Raw genomic sequence first — 20,588 nt, 5'->3', positions numbered from 1 at the left:
GTAATCACCGGACATTGTAAATCCTCACAGGGCCCACTTGATGGAATAGAGGAAAGTATGGGCCATGATGTGAACCAATGTATATGAGGTGCAGAGGTGCCCAAAGATGTACTTACCAAATCCAATGGATGTGTCATGATGATGGGAACGAGTGTTGTTGGGGGGGGGGGGAGAGGGGGGGTGGGGGGGTGGGGTTGAATGGGACCTCACATATATATTTTTAATGTAATATTATTACAAAGTCAATAAAAAATAAAAAAATTAAAAAAAAAAAAAACTCTATAGGGGAAGCAAATGATGCAGACAAAGATGCTGGGCTCCCACTTCTACAAAAGGAGGTAATCCCAAAGGTCTGCCTTCTTAAGTGTGCTCTCTCCTCTGTGGGGGCCACAGAGCTACACTGAGGAAGCATGTTTCCAAATATATGCCGTCACCATATAAGTGGCATTCAGAAGGTGTGAGACACAATGGGATGTGAATTTGGAGAATTAATAGGTTACTGTCCTTCTGGAACTTTCCCCTAGAAGGTCCCCCCACGCATTGATACAATTGTCTGAGTGGTGGCAAGACTCTCCAAAAGAGGACAATTCCAGATTGGTCCATCTCCTAAATGTAGCTGAAAATTAAACAACAGAGCTCTTTGCTTCCACTGAAAACGGGCTTCTCAGGGAGTTTTCCAGCACAGCAGAGGCTGCTGCTGCGTCACAGCACCTTCCTTCAGAGCATCCCCTGGGGGCTTCAGGCTCCACGGGTTATGCAAAGGAAGTCTTCTCTTCAACCACCAAAGGGCATTCAGCTGGAGGAGGGGGTCAAGTCCCTAAGGAGTCAAGCCTCCCACTGTGATTCGGAAGAACCTTCTAACACCACCCCTTCTGATTGCCAAGAGCATAAAATACTTCCTTGAAGGGAAGTATGGATGAATATAAATCAAATACCCAGAAAAAGGCCAGGAATATGCCGGTTTTGGCCTTGGCATAAAGGAAAATGGAGGTGGCCAACACGCGACAGAGACAAATGCTAACTCTCCAAACTCTTTTAGTGAGTCCACGTGGCCGCTAGGCCAGGCGTGCACGGTGCTAAGGGTAACACAGGGAGCAAAATGTGCCCGACCTCTGCCCTTGTGGGTGGTGAAGAAGCTCTCCAACAACAGCACAAATCTACCACCTTTACTTCCCTGTACCAGCCTCCCCTCCCCACTCCCCACCTCCCAGGCCTCACCGTGGGCCCGCTTGTCTGACTTTCTCCACTCCAACTCCCCCTGCTCACATCTTCCTTCCAACTCCTTCACCTTGCCGCACTCTCTGCTGCCTCTCCAGCTTCCAATATGCTGCTCCCACTGCCTTCAAAGGGAGCACCCTTCCCGCTGCCATCTTCCAGGTCCTGGGTTATGTTCAGCATTGCTCCCCAGTTCCCCCACCTGAGCGACCAGGACTTCCCATTTCAAAGCCCTCCCCACCACCCCACATGCCTAGTCTCCTAACTTCTGACACAATCTCTGTAGCCTATAAACTCCCTAAGGGGAGAGAGCCAGCATTTCTTTCTCCCATTCCCAACCTAACAGTGTCCAACCCCTAGACCCCATTCTCTCTAGTCTGCCTTAAGGGAAAGGAGATGGGACAAAAAAAGCACTGGGGTCAAGGAAAGTTAGGGCAGGCAGGCACTCCTGCCCCTGGTCACACAGACTCAGGCCTTCTATTGATGAGTGTGGATAGAAGAAGGTAGCCTAGGAATGGAAGGGAAAATAAATAAATTGTCCCTCAGTCCTCAAGCTTTTATTCCTCCTCCTTTGAAATAAAAGGACTTTCCAATGAAACAAGCACTTCATCCCACCTTCAACAGGCATGCGTTAAAAGCATCACTCACCCCATCCAATTCCCTGCTGTGGGCACCACATGAATCAGAGCAACTGTGACCCGCATTGGATGTGATTCAAAGAGGCAGTAAGTAAGTATACCTGAGCACACATGCACTCCATGGGCACACCACCAGGGCGGGGACAGGAGGCCACCGCGTGGTGAGGGAGTGGAAGAAGCTCAGGGGCCCTGGATGACCTTCTCCAAGGGCTCACTCCTGCCAGGTTAGGCCATTGTAGGGAGTGACGGTAAGGGCAGGGGCAGGTTGGGAGCACGAATTTGGAATCAGATAGACCTGTACTGGAATCCCATCTCCACCACCTAGCAACTGTATGCCCTTGGGCAAGTCCATCCACAACTACAAGGCCAAGAACCTGGCCTGACCTTAGAAGAGAGCCTAAAATGCCCACCCTATCATGGGCTCACTCAAGAATTGAATGAGATTACTCAGTGCTACTCAGACTTAGTTGCACATCAAAACACCCTGAGGAGTTTTTTAAAATCCCCAGACTAAGTGAGTTAAAATCCTTGGCATTCATGGCCCACTGGGTGGACTGGGGAAGAGTGTAGACTACAATGTAGACCACTGTCCACGTGGTACAGCAGTGCTCCGAAATGTGTTCACCAGATGCAGTGAATGTGCCACAATGATGGAAGAGGTTGTTGATGTGGGAGGAGTGGGGTGAGGGGAGGGTGGGGGGGGTATATGGGGACCTCATATTTTTTGAATGTAACATTTAAAGGAAAATAAAGAAGGAAAAAGTCCTTCACATCTACACTTTTTAACCCCCTCTTCCCCGCCCCCCTCCGCCCCCCGGGTGATTCCACAAAGTTTGACGACCAGGGGACTAATCCCTTGCTCTTTGAAGTATAAGGCGAGTACCAGGAAAATTAGCATCCTTCCTTTGGAAAAGCAGGCTCTCGAACTACTGACATGGAATCTTCATTTTAACTATATTCCTGGGCTATTCTGATGCACCTGAAACTCTGAAAAGTGCTGAGATGAGTCATTTCAGTTGCCTAGCCAGTTCCTGCCTCTTGGCAGCCACTGTTCTTAAGCCAGCCTGTGGGTTGAGAGAAGATAGCTTGGATAGGAATCCCAGCCATTTAATCACCATAGTATAAAACTGGGCCTCACTTGCTTCAGTTGTAAAATGAGCTAATAACTGATAAACAACTCTACCCAGCTCAGAAGGATCTCGTAATTAGATAGCATAAGGTGATTTCCTAAGCCCTCATGCCTTTTGGAGTCAGCACAAGATACTCTTGCTGCAAATAATAGTTACAGTGCTTCAGCTCCACAGTTGATAAAGCTAAAAGGTACTCACCTTAAATTGCAAAGGTACTTTTCAACAAACAGTACTAGGACAAGTAATATATACTTGCAAAGAATGAAGCTGAACATCTTCTTAAATCATATATAAAAATATATAAATGTATAAATTTATAAAGATATACATTATTAAATGTATAAAAATATATAAAAATTAACTCAAATTGGATCAAAGACCTAAAATGTAGGAGTGGAAACTATAAAACTCTTAGAAGAATACATAAGAACAAATCTTCATGACCTCAAATTAGGCAATGATTTTTAGATATGATGACATTTCAACTTTGTCAAAACGAAAAACTTTTGTGCTACAAATAAAGTGAAAAGACAACCTACAAATGGGAGAATATATTTGTAAATCATATATCTGAAAAGGGACTTGTATCTGGAATATATAAAGAACTCTTACAACTCAATGCTTAAAAGACAAATAACTTATTTTAAAAATGGCTAGAGGATCTAAGTAGACATTTCTTGAAAGAAGATACGCAAGTAACCAAACAGCACATGAAAAGATGCCCTCATTAGACATTAGGGAAATATAAATCAAACCCACAATGAGAGAGCATTTCCTACTCACCAGAATGGCTAGACTCAAAAGACAAATAATAACAAATGTTGGTGAGGATGTGGTGAAACTGGAATCCTCATGCACTGCTGATGGGAATGTAAGATAGTGCAGCCACTTTGGAAAGCAGTTCCCAGAAGGTTAGGCATAGAGTTATCATGTGATCCAGCAATTCCACCCCTAGGTATATATCCAAAAGGAATGAAAACATGTGTTCATGCAAAAACTTGCACACAAATACTCATAGCAGGATTCTTTATAATATCCCCAAAGAGGAAACTACCCAAATTTTCACCAACTGACAAAAAAATTTAAAAACATGGTGCATACATCCAATGAAATACTATTCAGCCATAAAAAGGAATGAAATACTGATACATGCTAAAACATGGATGAACCTTGAAAACATTTTGCTGAGTGAAAGCAGCCAGACACAAAAGATTACATACTGTATAATTCCATTTACATAAAATGTCCAGAGTAGGCAAATCCAAAGAGATAGTAAGCAATTTTGTGGTTGCCTAAGGTTTGGGGTTGGTGATAAAGTGACTGCTAATGGGTGCAGGGTTTCTTCTTAGTGTGATGGAAATCTGCTAAAATTAATTGTTGCACACCTTGGTTAACAGACTAAAAACCATGGACATGTACTCTTCTGTGAATTGTATGGTATATGAATTATATCTCAAGAAGTCTGTTAAAAAAATTTGTAAGAGTTACTGGTGCCATGCTTTTGGGTCAAGCCAATGATCACATAGTGGATTTTGAAATGCTAACAACACAGTTATTAAGACAAGCTGCACACAAGACAAACATCAGAGAGGAGATGTGAGAATCTAATTTAAAATCATTGTCTATGCAAACGTGAAAGTTTAAAATACGTAAATGCAACACACTGTGATAAAAAAGAAAGGATTCATGGGGTTAATTTCTTCCTGTTAATTCTGCTAAAATAACTCTTTTATTGTCCCGTTCCTGTCATGGTGAGCTTTTTATGTTGTTGTTGATGAAGGCTTAATGCTTTCTTTTCTAGAATGAAGTTTAATGAATTATTTTTTCAATAAGGTGCCTGCACAGAGAGATAAGTGCTACACATTTACATGTGGCCACTTTGAGCGTCCCTCACCCCCACCTCCATGTGAGAGATACCATCTCAGCCATCATTCCAGTGGGAAAGCAGTGGGCGGCAGCAGGAGGGCGGTTCTGAGAGGTGGAGGCAATCACTCTAGATCACTGTTTCCTGATTCTGTGAATGAGACCAGGTTGGAATTATTTACATGGATCAAGTCTTTTTGAGATTGGGAGAAAATGCACAATAAAACAAAAGGACTTATTATAGGTAAGAGACTAAGACAAGTGCTAAAACCCTACATTTTTAAGGATGAAGACCTTGGAAATAGCCCTATCCCATAGTTCACAAATTTTAAAAAAAAATTTAAAAATCCCATGCCCGCTTACTATGTTTGCTTGCTTTTACCCTATGTCCTTATGAGCCATCTTACACCCCCATTCCTGGCCAAGAATTTTGTATTTTTTGTTTTTTGTTTTTTTCTATTTTTAAATGTTACATTCAAAAAATATAAGTGGTCCCCATATACCCCCCATCCCCCTTACCCCACTCCTCCCACATCAACAACCTCTTTCATCATCGTGAGACATTCATTGCATTTGGTGAATACATTTTGGAGCACTGCTGCACCACATGGATAATGGTTTACACTGTAGTTTACACTCTCCCCCAGTCCACACAGTAGACCATGGCAGGACATAAAATGTCCAGCATCTGTCCCTGCAGTACCACCCAGAATAACTGCAAGTCCTGAAAATGTTCTCACATCATCCAAGAATGTTTTAGAATTCACCTTCACAGGGTTGTAACATTTAACTGAAATGATATCTGAAGAGCATAATACAGTGCTTGGCAAATGGGAAGTGCTCAGTTACTCAGTGATGATGACAACGACGACAATGACAATGGCTCTAGCTCTGTTTTCCATAGAACGAATTTTAAAAACTGTAAGTATTATGCCTATGCCTCAAAAGGAGGTTGTGACCCTGAACTGACTAATCCAGGAATTACAAACACTTTGGAGCCAGGTTGGCAACAAAAATGACTGGGGAGCTGCAAGGAAATCAACCGGGCAATTCATTGACTGTTGACTGTGGCTGTGTGGGAATGGGGGCCCAGGGTGGCTCCACCTTGCAATTTTTCAAGATTTGAATCTGAATTTTTAAAATATCACTTGTAATTTTTATATGTGATTTCATTTTTTTTCCTTGAAGCCAACAGGGGCCAAGTAAAACAGGCCTGGCCTGGAGGCCACAGTAGACAGCTCTGATCCAGTGGCCTCCTTTATACTTCCCCATATCCCTGTGGCCACGCCCTGGAGAGTAAGAGTTCTTGGGTGCACACGTGGCTCTAGGAGAAGGGCCTCTTACCCCACTCGTGTTTATTCTGCCCAGTGAAGAAAGCAGAGCACCCTTTCCCCTAGAGGAACCCTGTCTCCTCCACCTGCACCCTCAGCAGCCAAATCCTGTTTCCGCCGGCCTTGGGCACAGCCACAGATGACGACAACAGGCTCCCAGCTCGCACGGGGACAGAGCCACGGCATCCTGTGAGGAAGCCCTCTTGGAGAGAGGCTTCCTGGCTCAGTGGCACGCTAACAGCGCTGGCATTTAGCTGCTCAAGCATCTGTCCCTTGCCAGTATGACAGCGCCTCTGCCTTGGGCTGCTTCGTCACCTCTCTGCAGGTGGGACCTGTTACCTCACCTCGTGTGAAAAATGCTGGAACACCTTTGCCTAGCAGGAAGTTTCTACAGACACCCGCTTGAGGGAAGGGGGGTCCCACCAATGACTGGTGTTGGAATGTGTATAAGCAACTCCTAAGCATGCCCCAGAGGAGACGTCAGCTTCCTGACTTCCCCGCAAGCTCCGAGAGGTGCCAGGGAAGTCCCTCTCCACGGAGCCTCTCTAACAGCCTGATGAGCTGCTGCGGCGTGGGGAGCCTCTGTAGGAATATTCCTGATCACACTCCCCCCCCCAACTGACAAGCAGAAACTTAATTAAAAAGCACACAAGTGAAAAAACCCCACACTCACCCCTGATATTACAAAGCGTTGTATGTAGTCTGTTTCGGCAGCCAGCACAGCCTGGGATGTGTAATAAATAATATCCCGGCTGATTTTTCAAAAGACTGATTCCTCATAAGGGTTGTCAGCCCGCCACTGAATGCAGGGGAAGTGAAATGGCAATGCATTCCTAACTACCTTTTCATTTTCCTCTCGTAACCAAATTTTTAAAATGTAAATAATCTCACAAATCTGCGAGACCAGCTGCTCCTCACCTCCATGGGGGCAAGAGCAAAGTAGAGACCAAAGAGTACAAACTGTTGCCACCAGCACATCCCCACCTAAACGGATTAAATATGCACTCACCATGTTTCTGAAAACCCTTTACTTGTTGCCAGGAATTTATACAAATATAGGCAGTAGCCTTTTAGTAGCAGGAGTAGTACAAATGTTATTATTATTTGGCTTTATTCTATCATTTGGATCTATGGATGGGGAAATAGGTGATGCACCACAATTTCTTCCCACCCACAAATGTTTTAAGATTTCATTTCCCTTATGAGTAGTATAAATTGGCATTTGTTTTTCCACCTGGTCTGGGGTTTCAAAACAATAACATGGTACTCTGGAAAATCAGAGCTGGAACCAGCACCTCTGCATCCCACTGCTGTGTCGGGCGCCCCTGTCACCCACCCACTCTGACTCAGACTAAGCATCCTTCACGTCTTTCCCTGCAGACACAACCTGGCTCTTCTACCTGCAGTGGGCGAGGCTGTCGGAGGGCACCGGGGGTCCAGGTGGGTGTCTCCTCCCTGATGGGCCTAATTACTTTTCGGGCTCTGGGCAGCACCCAGCACTATGATTCCAGCAGTAATTTCAACAGGGCCTCAGTGACTGCTAGTCAGTGTCTCTTCACCAGGCTTCTCGGACCCCTCAGTTGGACCAAACTGACAGAAAATCTTTCACAAGGGGACTTGAAAACGGGGAATAAAAACACGCAATGAAAAGGAGAAATTTGGTTTTAAATGGCATTTCGCTGTAGACGAAAATGGAGAGTATGTTTTCTTTGTATTTTTCTTTGCAAAATGTAAACCAAATTCAAGCATCACTTATGAAATACTGGGACGCAGAGGGACAGGGCAAGTGCCAACACACACGGAAGGCCTGGGACCTCGCCCAGTCCTGTGTCCTGGCCATCAGAGGGTCTTCTCCGGCACGGGCAGCTTACCTGCTCCCAGCGTGGCACCGCACTCATGCACAGACTCTTCCCAAGAGCCCTGGCTGGGGCCCAGGCTATAATGGGAGACAAGACCTTCCTGGTCCCTGCCCTTGGGACAAAGGTATCCTGGTGGGAAGCCGAGCAATTACACATCAACACCAAGACAGAGTAAGCACCACTTTGGAAACATTTTATAAAGGAAATAAGAAGGTATGATGAGAGAGAAGGATGGCAAGGGTGGGGAGGGGGGGTTTTTGACAGGTGTTCCAACCCAGCCACTCAAATGCTGGGACACCAGCAAGCCCCAACGAGGGGAAACAGTTTGGCAAGGACTCTCACATCTCTCCAAATTGTCTTCTCCTTGACATCCCAGAGAGCCATCACTACCCAATTCATGGGAACTCTTCAACTGGCTTGTAACATCAGCTTGTTTCACTTCTTGGGAGTATGTAGAGAAAAGTCTCACAAACATGGGGCGCACACTCTAGCTCTACTGTCCTGCCTATGGATTAAGACAAACATATATCCCTCAAGCCAGAAACCAACAAACACCAGAGAAATTTATAAACTATCCTGCCAAGTGATGCTCGTTCCATGCTGACTTCCTCCTCCTTTTCCTCCCCAAAAACCAAGTCTTCCTTAACCAGTTCCAGACAAATAGTTCAAACATTCATAGAAATACAATCTGTCATTCTTAACAGTGTTTTAAATAAGCTCCCATTATTTAAGAAATGAAATAAAAGTATTCTTTGGTTCCCTATACAGAAATCTGTTACCTTTTATTTCTGCTCTAAGCATTTGGCCTGATTTCTGCCCATTTCCACTCCCACATTCATCTAGTTCTAGAAGGAGACCCACAGGGAAGGGATTTGGCTGGAGCAGAAGAACAGGGAGCCTATGTTTGTCTCGGGGTAGCACACGGACTGCTCATTTCCTTGCAGCAAACAGCGATGGGTTTTAGAAAACCCTTTAGCCCTCAGTTTCTCTGCACTTAGGCTTGAGAAGGAGACCAATTTCTTCCTCCCCTTCACAACTCAGGAGTTCTCTGGCTAAAGGGAGGAGGTTCAGACCATCTCACCCTGTCTTTAAGTGTATGCTGACTCAAGATGAAGGTCTGTCAGTCAATCAACAAATGTTTACTTTAAACACTTAACTGTAGATTCAGACAATGTGATAAACACGGGACTAGAGCAGAGAACAAGGAAAACAAGCATAGAGTGTAAGAAATGGAAAGGGCATTGAGAGGCAGCTTAAAAGGAGAGAGGGAGGAAGGAAGGGACAATAAACATAGAAAAAAGATGGTCAACTTCCCTTTGTGATGATGAGGACATGTGAACCAAATGACTCTGGCATGCTGTCAGCATGCCCAGACAATGAGCCAGCTGGGACCAGGGCCCTTCCCAGTGGGAGGGGCTGCATCGAACTCACCACCTTCCCTTGGGACTAGGGGCTTTCTCTCAAAGTAGGATGGTCTGACATACCCTGGGGTACCACTGCCTTCAAGTGCAAGGCTATTGGAGTTACAGACAATTCCTCCAAACTGGCACCCCAAATCCAGGCAGCTGGGTGCTCCTTGGTTTGTCTCTCCACCCCACCCTGACAAGGCCGTTCTTATGATACTTGAGACTCACCCTCCAGGAGAGAAAGGGTTGGGGACAGACACTCTGCCCTCAGATGTGTCCAGGAGAGTCTGGTCTGCACCCTCTCTGTGGGACAACAGGGATCAGTGTCTGGGTCTTCTGCTCTATTTGACACTGGCCTTTTCTTAAACCCTTGCTCTGTGACATTGTATAATTTGTCTTAAAGCCTGTAGCAGGGCAGGTGGGGGCCAGAAGAGACCCACCATGCCAAACTGTGAGCTGTTAAAGGACAATACAGTAAAACAGGATACTCCCTTTTTACCTATCAGATTTACCAAAGACCAAAAGACAGATAATATCCAATGCTCAAGAAGAAGGTAGCAAAAGAGTCACTCTCCAGTCCTGCAGGTGGGAGTCCAAACAGCTGCATGCTGTCGGGAGGGTCATCTAGCAAGATATATCAAAAGCCTTGATGTCACTGCTAAGAATGCCTCCTAATAAATGCATCGAATAAATGGACACAAGTTTATCTGCCAAGGAGCTTGTCATAATGTTGCTTACAATAGGGAAACACTACCAATGACTTCACCAACAGAGAACTGCTTGATTGGAACATTCAGAAAGCAGACTTTTTCACAGTCACGAAAAATAATAGAAATGTACATTTAATAATATGGAAAGACATCCACAGCATGCTATTTTTTTAAAGTGCTAGTTCCAAGAAAGAATGACATAATGTTTAAAAAACTTATGCATACACACATGCACAAATAGAAAAAAAATCTATAAGATAAATTTATATGCTTAAAAATAAAAAGTGCAGAAAGGTTTTAAGTACCTTTTAATACCTCTTGATGCTGTGATCCTTACTTTCTCCTTTATTATTTTTTGCCAATCCTTTTTTTTTACAACGAATGTGCATTACTTAGGTATTACTTGTATAATCAGTGAAAACAAAATGAAAAGTATAAAATAAAATTAAAACACATAGGTGAGTGTATTAGTTTCCTGTCACTGCTATAACAAATTACCACTAACTGGGAGGCTTAAAAGAACAGATGCATATTCTCTGACAGTGGTGGCAGAGCTACACTCCAGAGGTTCTGGAGGAAATCCATTCTGGACCTCTGTCCTGGCTTCTGGTGGCTTCTGGCAATCTTCAGCATTCCTTGGCTTCTAGAAGCCTCACTCTAATCTCTACCTATCTTCACAGCACCTTCTCCTCTGTGTGCCTGTGCCTCTTCCTCTTTAGTCTAACTCAAATCTCTATCTGCCCTCTATCTCTTAACACCTGTCATTGGATTTAGGGCCCATCCACATAATCCAAAATGATCTCCTCATTTCAAAGTTCTTAACTTCATTACATCCATAAATGCCCTTTTCCAAATACGTTCACATTCACAGATTCTGAGGTTAGGCCCTGGTTATATTTTATTGGGGGCCACCACTCAACCCACTGCAGTGAGCTATATTAGGAAATCCAGAACTCAGTCTTCCACAAAGCTCTGCAAACAGAGAGCTTTTCGTCAAACATTTGGGAAAGGGACAAATAACCATGAAGTTGGGGAGGGTTTGGCACAGTAGTTCTGCCCACAAAGTAGAGCTCTTTCTACTAGGCCGAAATCACTAGAATAAGCAGGAAAGCCAGGATGCACTTCACTGAGCCAACCCAACTTTAAATATGTGAGGCTGATGGAAAACAAAGAGCCGGGGGAGGCAGGGGATGAAATGGCATATGTAAAACGTGCACTTGGGCTCCTTTCTTCCCTTAGCAAAAAGCTGATCTTTATCAGGAGGCAGCAGAGTTGCTCACGCACAGGGTGGGGAAAGTGGCCTTCTGGGCCCCTTGGTGAGACTCTGGTTGGTACAGTCTCAAGTAGGTTAGAGCAAGCCCCAGTCCTGTAGGTTGAGACCTACAAAGACCATGCGCTTCCATGCGGTTTTGCCTTTAACCATTAACCGAGGACGGTTTGCTTACCTCATCAAAACTGTGAATCCAGATGGTTGCTACTTTTTAAGTTTCCTCTGGTTTGCGGTTTCTACTCCAAATTTTCTGACTCGTGCATATCAGATTCTGCAATCCAGTTTGCCAAAAGAAAAAGTAGCACACCACAAGAGGCAGCAATATCAAAGAATGAGTCTCTGCCGTCTTCGTGTGTGACCTCAAAACATATTTTTTTTCTGAAAGAAATATATTCCTCTTTCAAGGAACCAATTTTGAAATTCGGAGATGATAACAGAAACGAACCGAAGGCAGAAGACAAAAGTCTTTTAGATGCGTACAGTCCCCTCGCTGCCTGAGGCCTACAGGCAGTTCTAGCAACGTTAGGTTATATTCAGCAACTAAGACATTTATAGCTCATTTTGGACTTTACATCTGAAGAGTTCTCATGAATCAGTTCTCGCTTAAGAACAATTCTTTAATTTACAAATTTATTTTTTAAATGCTGGATTCCATTTCCAAGTTAACAGGTCTTCTTTTTTATTAATTTTTATTGATGAACACTCTATACCCACCAGGCACAATTTCCCTCTTCCCCTTCTCTCCATTACCTGGTAACCTTTAATCTACTTTCTGTCTCTACAAATTTGCTCTATTTCTAGATATCTTATTCAAGTAGCATCATAGAGATTTGTTCTTATGAGCTCTGCTTATTTCACTAAGCATCATGCCTTCAAGTTTCATCCATGTTGCCGGGTGTTGCAGAACTTCATTCCTTCTTATGGCCAAATATATCCCACATCAGTATCCTTTTGAAAGTATGCAACCCCAACAATATTTATGGGACCTATGAATAGAGATGGTTTTTAAAAACAGAAGAATCCATATAGCCCTTGCAGATATGAATCCTCTATATAGCTTATATTTTCTGCTTTATTTGAATGGATCCTGCTTTACATGCTTCAGTGTATATATTTACATAAAAACATAGATGTGTTTTATAGTCATACATATGTAGACATGCATCAGTCAAAAAACATCTAGAGAAAGTTCCTTCAATAGTACCCTCTAGGTTTTTGGAAGATTGGTGTAAATCTTTTCTGCAGGGGGAAAATCCATTTTTCTGAGAAGGTAAATGTTTATTAAATGCAAATACTGATAGCTGTTACCTAGGAAAAACATCTTGCTGCATGTGGAATTTCTCGATAAAAAGCTTTCAAGTCCCAGGTTTCTCCAGATAAACCCCTATTGGTGAAGTGATGCGTAAATGCACTGAAATTGAATTACTGTACAACAGCAATTACTTTCCACAGAACAGCTATAATGGGAATCAGTTCCACAATGAACAGCAGGTAGCAATAGGAAGGGGGGAAATCTTAATATGAAATCTAGTCCCTTTTAGCTTTTCCCAAGAAGAGAGGATATTTATTTTTAAGCGAAGCACTCTTTTCAAGTGCCTGATTTATCATTTTATCAATGTAAATCAGAAAATAAGTGGGACAGGATTAAGTTTATTTACAGTACAAGCTTCAGAGTACTTTTGAAATGCATTAAATATCCTACTCAAGGTTTGAAACAAACAGATTCTTCACTTAGTGAGTCTGGCTACAACTTGCTTTGTATCTCTCTTCACAGTTCCCGACAGAGTTTGTTCTTTTAGATACTTCTGGTTAATTGTTTGGGGGAGGAAATAAATTTAAAGAGCAAATAATGTTCTTAATTTTTTGCCTATTTGAGATCTCGCCTGATAGGCTACCAAAACAGATACCATCTGCGACAGTTTGACGTTCTTTAGTGAATCCCAAAAGATTATGTTCCTAAACCAATCTATTCCTGTGGGGGGTGGTACCCTTTGATTGCATTGGATTCACTTTATTTTTATTTTTTTAAAGATTTATTTATTTAATTCCCCCCCTTCCCCAGTTGTCTGTTCTCTGTGTCTATTTGCTGCGTCTTGTTTCTTTGTCCGCTTCTGTTGTCGTCAGCGGCACGGAAAGTGTGTGCGGCACCATTCCTGGGCAGGCTGCACTTTCTTTCCTGCTGGGCGGCTCTCCTTACGGGGCGCACCCCTTGCGCGTGGGGCTCCCCTACGCGAGGACACTCTTGCGTGGCATGGCTCTCCTTGCGCGCATCAGCACTGTGCATGGGCCAGCTCCACACGGGTCAAGGAGGCCCGGGGTTTGAACTGCAAACCTCCCATGTGGTAGACGGACGCCCTAACCACTGGGCCAAGTCCGTTTCCCTGGATTCACTTTAGATCACTTGATTAGATTGGACTTCATCTGTGAGGCCTGACTCAGGTTGAGTCTCTGCCCTTTTCCTGGGTCTTATATAAATAGACTCAGAGAAAGAGACACAGAGAAAGGAAGCCACTGTTTTTATTCTACCATGTGAGCGAGAGGCTGAGCAAGGGCCCAGAGTCTGGAATCAGCAGTGCACAGAGGCATGGAAAGAAGCCCCTGAGAGGCTGGGCCCACACTGCGGCTCAAGACTGAGGAGAGGAGTCCTGCCACTTGCCGGATCGTCCACAGCTGAACTTGAGAAGAAAGCGGAGCAGCAGAGACAGAGGAGGCCCAGAAAGAAACAAGCCCTATGCCTAATCACCCACAGCTGGGCTCCAGGAGACGGTGAGTCGGGAGGGATAAAAAGGGATCTAGGCAGACATGGCCGCCATCTTGCTTTCCCACAGAACGGGAGACCATAATCACCAGGAGCTGGCTTTGGTGAGAAAGCATCTCTGATAGTGTCTTGATTTGGACATTTCATGGTCTTGGAAATAAGCTTTTACCCTAACTAAAATCCCCATTATAAAAGCCAACCCATTTCTGGTACATTGCATCAGCAACCCTATAGTAAATTAAGACACCATCCTGTATCTCCCTCTCTCACTGTGAAATGTGTCTAAGTTGTGGAAGTCTGAACTCTGCAATAGGCCAAGAAGGAAAGCTTTGTGGATAAAAGCCTGGTACTGAAGCCAGCAACTCTTGGGAGGGCAGGACGAGGTCACAGCTCTGGCCCAAATCAGCATGATGGCAGGGAATGCCAACCCCAGAACTGCTCCACACAACCAAGGGCAAAACCAAACTGGAGAATTCACCTTTAGGAAACCATTCTGGAGAATCCTAGTATAAAATTACAGATTCTCCAAAGTCCCTCTTTTGCCATTTCCCGGTTTATCTACTTTTTTAAAATGGTTGTGCTGCTCATTTCAGTTTCATGGACCGTACCAAACTACAGGATCATTACTTGCCCTCGTTGTGTTATAATCTGTCCTAAAAGTGCATCCCTTTAGTGAGAGATGCCCACAGTTATTCCATTACTTCCTGCAGATTCTCTTCCAACTGCACGTTTGGCTGCACTTGCTCAGAGCTCCCTGGAGCCTCAGATGGTTGTTCCAGCTTTTGATGGTTTGTTCTATTCCTGGTGGAGGCTCAGATTTGAAAGACAAAGGACAGGCTGGATGGACTACCCTCATAGCCAAAGCCATGGAATGCACACCCTCTGCCTTTTCCCTCCCCTCAAATCAGAGAAAATATCTCAGCATCAGCAATTCAGGAAAAAAGGGAGCCAGGTCAAATTTACCTCTTATCAATATCACAGATAATCTGTGACTCTCTGGTGACACAGAAGCAAGAATTTCCAGGTGCTGCTTAGGAACGGTCCAGCTGGAGTCCAGGGTAGCCATATAATGCTTCCTGTGCATCCAACGTGTGAACTATCTCCATTGAAATGTTAATGAACTAAAAGCAAATTGATTCCATTTCTCATCCATTCATAGGAACTTAAAGCTTGATAAATTGCTCAGCAACACTAATTGAGAGACTGGTGGCATGAACGGGTTTGAACAAAGAAGTTGGGAGATGAGGCCTTGGGGCACTGGCACTGTACACAAAAGCAAGAGTAGCATCGCAGCATCGAACATGATTTGGCTTTAAGTTAAAACATTCCACATCAAACCTCAGAGTGGATTTGAAAAAATTATCTAAACCACCAATGGCACTAAAAAGCCACTAGAAAATAATAGTTACGAAATGCTACCACGATGAAGGCACCATTATGTTAATGGCAATTATTGGAGCTAAGGTTATTTGTAATTTGCTAACCTGAAAAAAAAAAGGTTACATATAGTCCATTACCAAGCAGATGATAGAAGTTATGTAATGAGCAGGTCACTTTAGGTTTCACATTTACTTCAGATGTCTAACGGGGAAAAATATAGGACTTTCTGTGATAGGATAATTGCATAGTGGAGAGTAATTCAAATAGGGGACGAGTATAATAAAATCCGTTGGATTTAACTAATCATTGGGAAAAGTGACAGAGGAAGATCATGAAACCTAAGCAGAAGAGACAAAGGAAATTTTTTAAAAACCAACATTGTTTAACAGCCAAGAGATGACAGGCGATGTCAAAGGACTGGGTTACTGTAGTGCACCATTATTTTTTTCTGGCACTGACCGAACCCACCTTCATAGACTAAAGGTGTTGTTATTGCAGCTTTCTCAATTGCTATCGCCAGTCTCATAAATATTTTATATACATCAATGGAAATTTTAATCACCAATATTGTTCATGAACCAGTTTTTTCTTATACATATCCTTGATTCCTTCCCAGCTCCCCACCACTGATGAGCAATTGGCACTGAATCAGTTACCAGCAGGAAGGAACCCTGTTCCTTGTTGTGGATGCGCTAGGACCTCGGATGGGCTCAAATTTCTGGGAGGTGGAGATAGGGGCTTGAAAATGTAAGATTCCTGTGGTGCATCACAGTGATACGGCAAATTCTAAAAATTCATTCTTTTCCTGAGCCACTGGAGAAGGGGGTCACTGCTCGGTGGGTGGCCTGGGAAAGGAAGGGCCCCATTGCTCAGTGATGCCACAAATAACGACTCCACTGCCAACCACAGGCAAACCAGGAGGATGGAGGGCTTTGCTCATCAAAGGCTGATGGAGGGCTTTGCTCATCAAATGCTCACACTGATCACAGGCCAACAAAAGCCTCTCCTGTTTGAGAAGTCAAGTCTCACTGGCATGTGAAAATTCATCATACTCACTGCTCCCCTGGCCACAAAAGAAGACAGCACCCAGAACACCTCGTAGTGCCCACCCTGTCCCACCCCAGATGTCACATGGTTTGTGACTTTGCCAGTAGACCTACATAGCTCCCAAGGGGGGTCAGGCCAAGTCTCAGCAGCCACTCTGTCTCCAGACCAAGCCCTGATTTGACGGACAAAACCCTCTTTCCTGTTTAAAGCTCCGGGGTGGGGAGAGCTGTACACCCACATATCTCTGCACCATAAACCTAGGTTTTATGGCATCGAGCGTGCTTACAAAGGACCTTGTACATCTGTTTTAAAACACATTTCAAAGAATCCTGTCTGCCTTTATTCTGTAATATTTCAGTTCAAACATAGCAACTATTATTTTTTTCCTTTTCAGACCACACTAACTTCAAATAGTCAATTTTTTTAGCTCACTAATTTAAAGCAAACGTTTTTAAAAGGAGGCAATACAAAGATGCAAAAGTCACTCATGCTCCCTCTTGTCATCACCCAGGTGCTACCTGAAGCTTCAGGACTCCCTCGCTATTAAATGCTCACATGCCTGAAGGTCCCTTAACCAGCAGGAAGAGCAAACATTCACTGGATACTTTCTGTTTGCCAGGCACTGAGCTAAACCCACTCTACAGATACACACAGGGGCCCTGTGGCCCTACGACCTGCGTGCAAAGACAAACCACACAGCTCTGCCCCTGTGCTCTGGGCAAACAACTTCACCCTGCCAAGCCTGCTCCCTCGTCTCAGAAACAATGATAATAACAGTCCTCCCTCCAGGGTTGATGTGAGTGCCAAATGGGATGAGAGGCGTAGGGGGCTCAGCATCTGGCGCATTGCGGACTCAAGCATCGTAAGTCATCGAGGGGCACAGAGGTTCCTCAGCTCTCTCACTGGCCTCCCACCTGAACAGGTCTCTCTTTCCAGAGTCCAGGTCTAACCCGCCAGGTGAGCCAGGTGACGAGGTCCAGGCTCTGGGTCTCTCCGTCACTGTGGCACCCTGTACGAGCCCCCCAATTTCCAGAGACCAGGGCACCCATATCTGCAGTTGCAGAGGCGGAACCTAAAGAGAGAGGTCTCTTTCTACTTTAAGATTTGGTAAATCACAAAGAAATGTAAATTAAAACAATATCATCTTTCTCTCTTAAATCAGTAATGTTAATTAGTTTGGTTTGGGGGTGGGGTGGGGGTTGATTTTTTTAATATTTTGCGAAGATTCAGGAAAATGGGCCCTCACATAACTCTCCTACTGGAGGAACTGTGACCGCACAGGGCTGTTCAGACAGAAATGTTATCAGATGTTTAAAGAACCTTCAAGAGTGGTTCAGAGCCTTGGAACTGCAGTTCCATATCTAGGATACAAGGAATCCACGCACACTCAAGTGTGCTGAGGGCAGGGAGCGGGTGAAGAACGTGGACTCTGGGGTCCATGTGCCTGGAGCCCACCTCCCACTTGCCACGTGACCTCGGTGAGGCTCCTGCACTTCTGCCTCTCAGTCCCCACTTTTGTAAAATGGAATAAGCACAGTAACCTCCATTACGGAGCTGTCAGGAGGGTAAGATCAGTGAGTCCTTTAAAGGAGCCTCCAAGGACAATAAGGTGCTCAGTCAGTGGATCTACTATTAACACACGAGAATATTCACTGCAGCATTAATTATAGCAAGCACTGCAAACAACTTAAACACCCAAATAGAGAGGAACACTTGAATCAATTAGGATACACCCACAGATTGGAATGTTATGCGACTATTTAAGAAAACCACAAAATACAATGACACAAGGAAATATACTATAACAATGATATAAAGAAGTGAAAAGCAGCTGGATATAAAAGTGAAAGGGCAATACAATTGCAAATTTGAAACGAAAAGGAAAAGCACACTCAGGCAGACACAGCAATGCAAGGAAAAAAGACTGAAAGGAAGGAAACAGACAAGAACACAAGCCATGGCTTCCTGGTGGGTGGTGGGGATTTTTAGGTCATATTTTTCTCTGCGTGAATTTTCAATGTATTTTAAAAGTTCTACCAAAAATGGATGTTCATTCTATAAATAGAAAATAGCGACTATAGTGGACTTTTTAAAAATTTATTTTTATTTTGGAGTCTATTAGAATTGAATGACTCCCAGGCTGTCAGGTCTGTAAAGAAGGTCACTTGCTTCTAGATAGTGACATATGGGGCCTCCATGCAGCATCCAGGGCTGGCTGTCAGCGCATTATCTCAATGGCAGACAAAAGCACTTTTTTTTTCCCGTCCAAAGCACTCCAGAGTTTCCAGTAAAGTCTCATCTCACTTTAATTAATAATCCTAGTAGCAGCAACAAGCTACCAGTCAACTGAGCACTGTGTATATGCCAGGATTTGGGCTGGCAAAATGGTTCAAATCATCACCTAACTGGATCTCATTTTTACCATGGGGAAACTGAGACTCATGGAAACTGTTTTATTTTACCTAAGGTGAAAGCTTAATAAGTGACAAAGGCAAGGACTGAACCCAGATTAAACTCAGCTCTTACCTTCTAAGCTACAATCCCTTCTACCCCGAATCAAAATTTGCAACTCAAGACATGAAAATGTGTGGGCAGGCCTAAAGGAAACATAACTTGTAGAAATTTGGTTTGGACAATTAAGTGTGAGACAAGCTAAAGAAAGAAGTCATCTTTCATAACAAAATGATTCTGGAGATAATTATTAAAACTGAAAGGTAAGTAGGTTATACATTAGAAATAAGACTCTTCAGATTGCCATTATTTCCCACAATTCTGTCAATTGGCATGGAATAAAATATTGCAGTATTCCCATGTCCTAAATCAAGAACGTAAGGGGGGAAGGGATGAGGGGTATATGGGAACCTCTTATATTCTTTAATGTAACAGTTTTGTGATCTATGTATCTTCAAAAAAAAATCAAAAGAAAAAAGAATTCACACACAAAAAGTACATAAGATGCCTGCTTGGTTGGAAGCAAGGCATAAAGTCATGCTGGAAATCCAAATTGATACATAGGTCTCATTTGTCCTGCTGATGATATGAAATTTCAGGGGGCTCTTAAATCATAGTGGTGTAAGGAGAACTTCCAACTTCATCTAAACATCATTTACCACATCAAGATTTTCAATTCCATATTTTGGTAAGCATTGCTTAAATTGTTTAGAGTTGCTTAGTCCAACCACAATGTACCTTTGAACAGTTTTGGCAATTAGTGTCATATTAGTTCAATCAGTGAAACTGCTGCTGAAGGCAGAAAATTGCAAGATTAAAACTGGCACCTGAACTTATATGGAAAGGGTAATTGTGCCTTTAGGAATTGCTTCTCCTGGTTAACAAGATTGAAGAAATAAAGGTGTGCACATGATAACTGAGTCAACTTTTATCTTTTGAAGATTCAGTTTTAATGATTCTAAAAATCTTTAATGTGTTGTGGTGCCATCAGTGCCGGTTTCCTGAAGCTGACCTTGTCTTAGGGTAATGCAGAGCAGAAGCCAGAGGCACTTACCCGCACTGCTTCAGATTTTTTGTGAAACATCTCTTCCATGTTCTTTGCCAGCTTTTTCACAAGTTGAAGACCATCGATTTCTTCTATGGCAACATCTTTCTCGTACTCTTTGTATTTCTGTGAGGAGGGAAGGCAACATTAAAGGCACATGATACCATAAGACACACCACACCTGAGATTTTAGAGTATATCCACCTACAAGGAATAAGTGAAAATAAGGTTACAATATGCCTGTTTTCATTGGATTTAGGGGATATTGGACTGTATTTCAACATTATTAAACCAACTAAGGAGAACTGTGAAAATTTGTTGTCCTTGGAAACTTAACTAGCACCCAGGGAAGGAACAAGCCCCAAAGCAATCAAACTATTTATTATCCATCTCCTTTCTTTCTAGAAATCAACACTGTACAGTTAAAATTTGACCTTGCTCAGCCATTCTTCTGGAGAACAGTCCCAGATTCCTTAGCTATCACG

General features: G+C 43.5%; 1 protein-coding gene across 2 annotated transcripts in view; it reads right to left on the bottom strand.

Annotated features, from left to right (window-relative positions):
• Window positions 1–20,588, bottom strand: part of CACNA2D3 (calcium voltage-gated channel auxiliary subunit alpha2delta 3) — a 933,078-nt gene that overhangs the window by 724,243 nt on the left and 188,247 nt on the right. For both annotated transcript variants that reach the window (XM_058288134.2, XM_058288135.2), the window contains exon 3: window positions 20,113–20,229. In XM_058288134.2, coding sequence (XP_058144117.1) covers window positions 20,113–20,229 — 117 coding nt within the window. The remainder of the gene's footprint in view (window positions 1–20,112; window positions 20,230–20,588) is intronic.

Source organism: Dasypus novemcinctus, chromosome 26 (genome assembly GCF_030445035.2).
Source record: "Dasypus novemcinctus isolate mDasNov1 chromosome 26, mDasNov1.1.hap2, whole genome shotgun sequence".
Classification (NCBI taxonomy): Eukaryota; Metazoa; Chordata; class Mammalia; order Cingulata; family Dasypodidae; genus Dasypus; species Dasypus novemcinctus.
The sequence above is the reverse complement of the archived record's forward strand: the minus strand, read 5'-3'. Positions and strand labels throughout refer to the sequence as shown.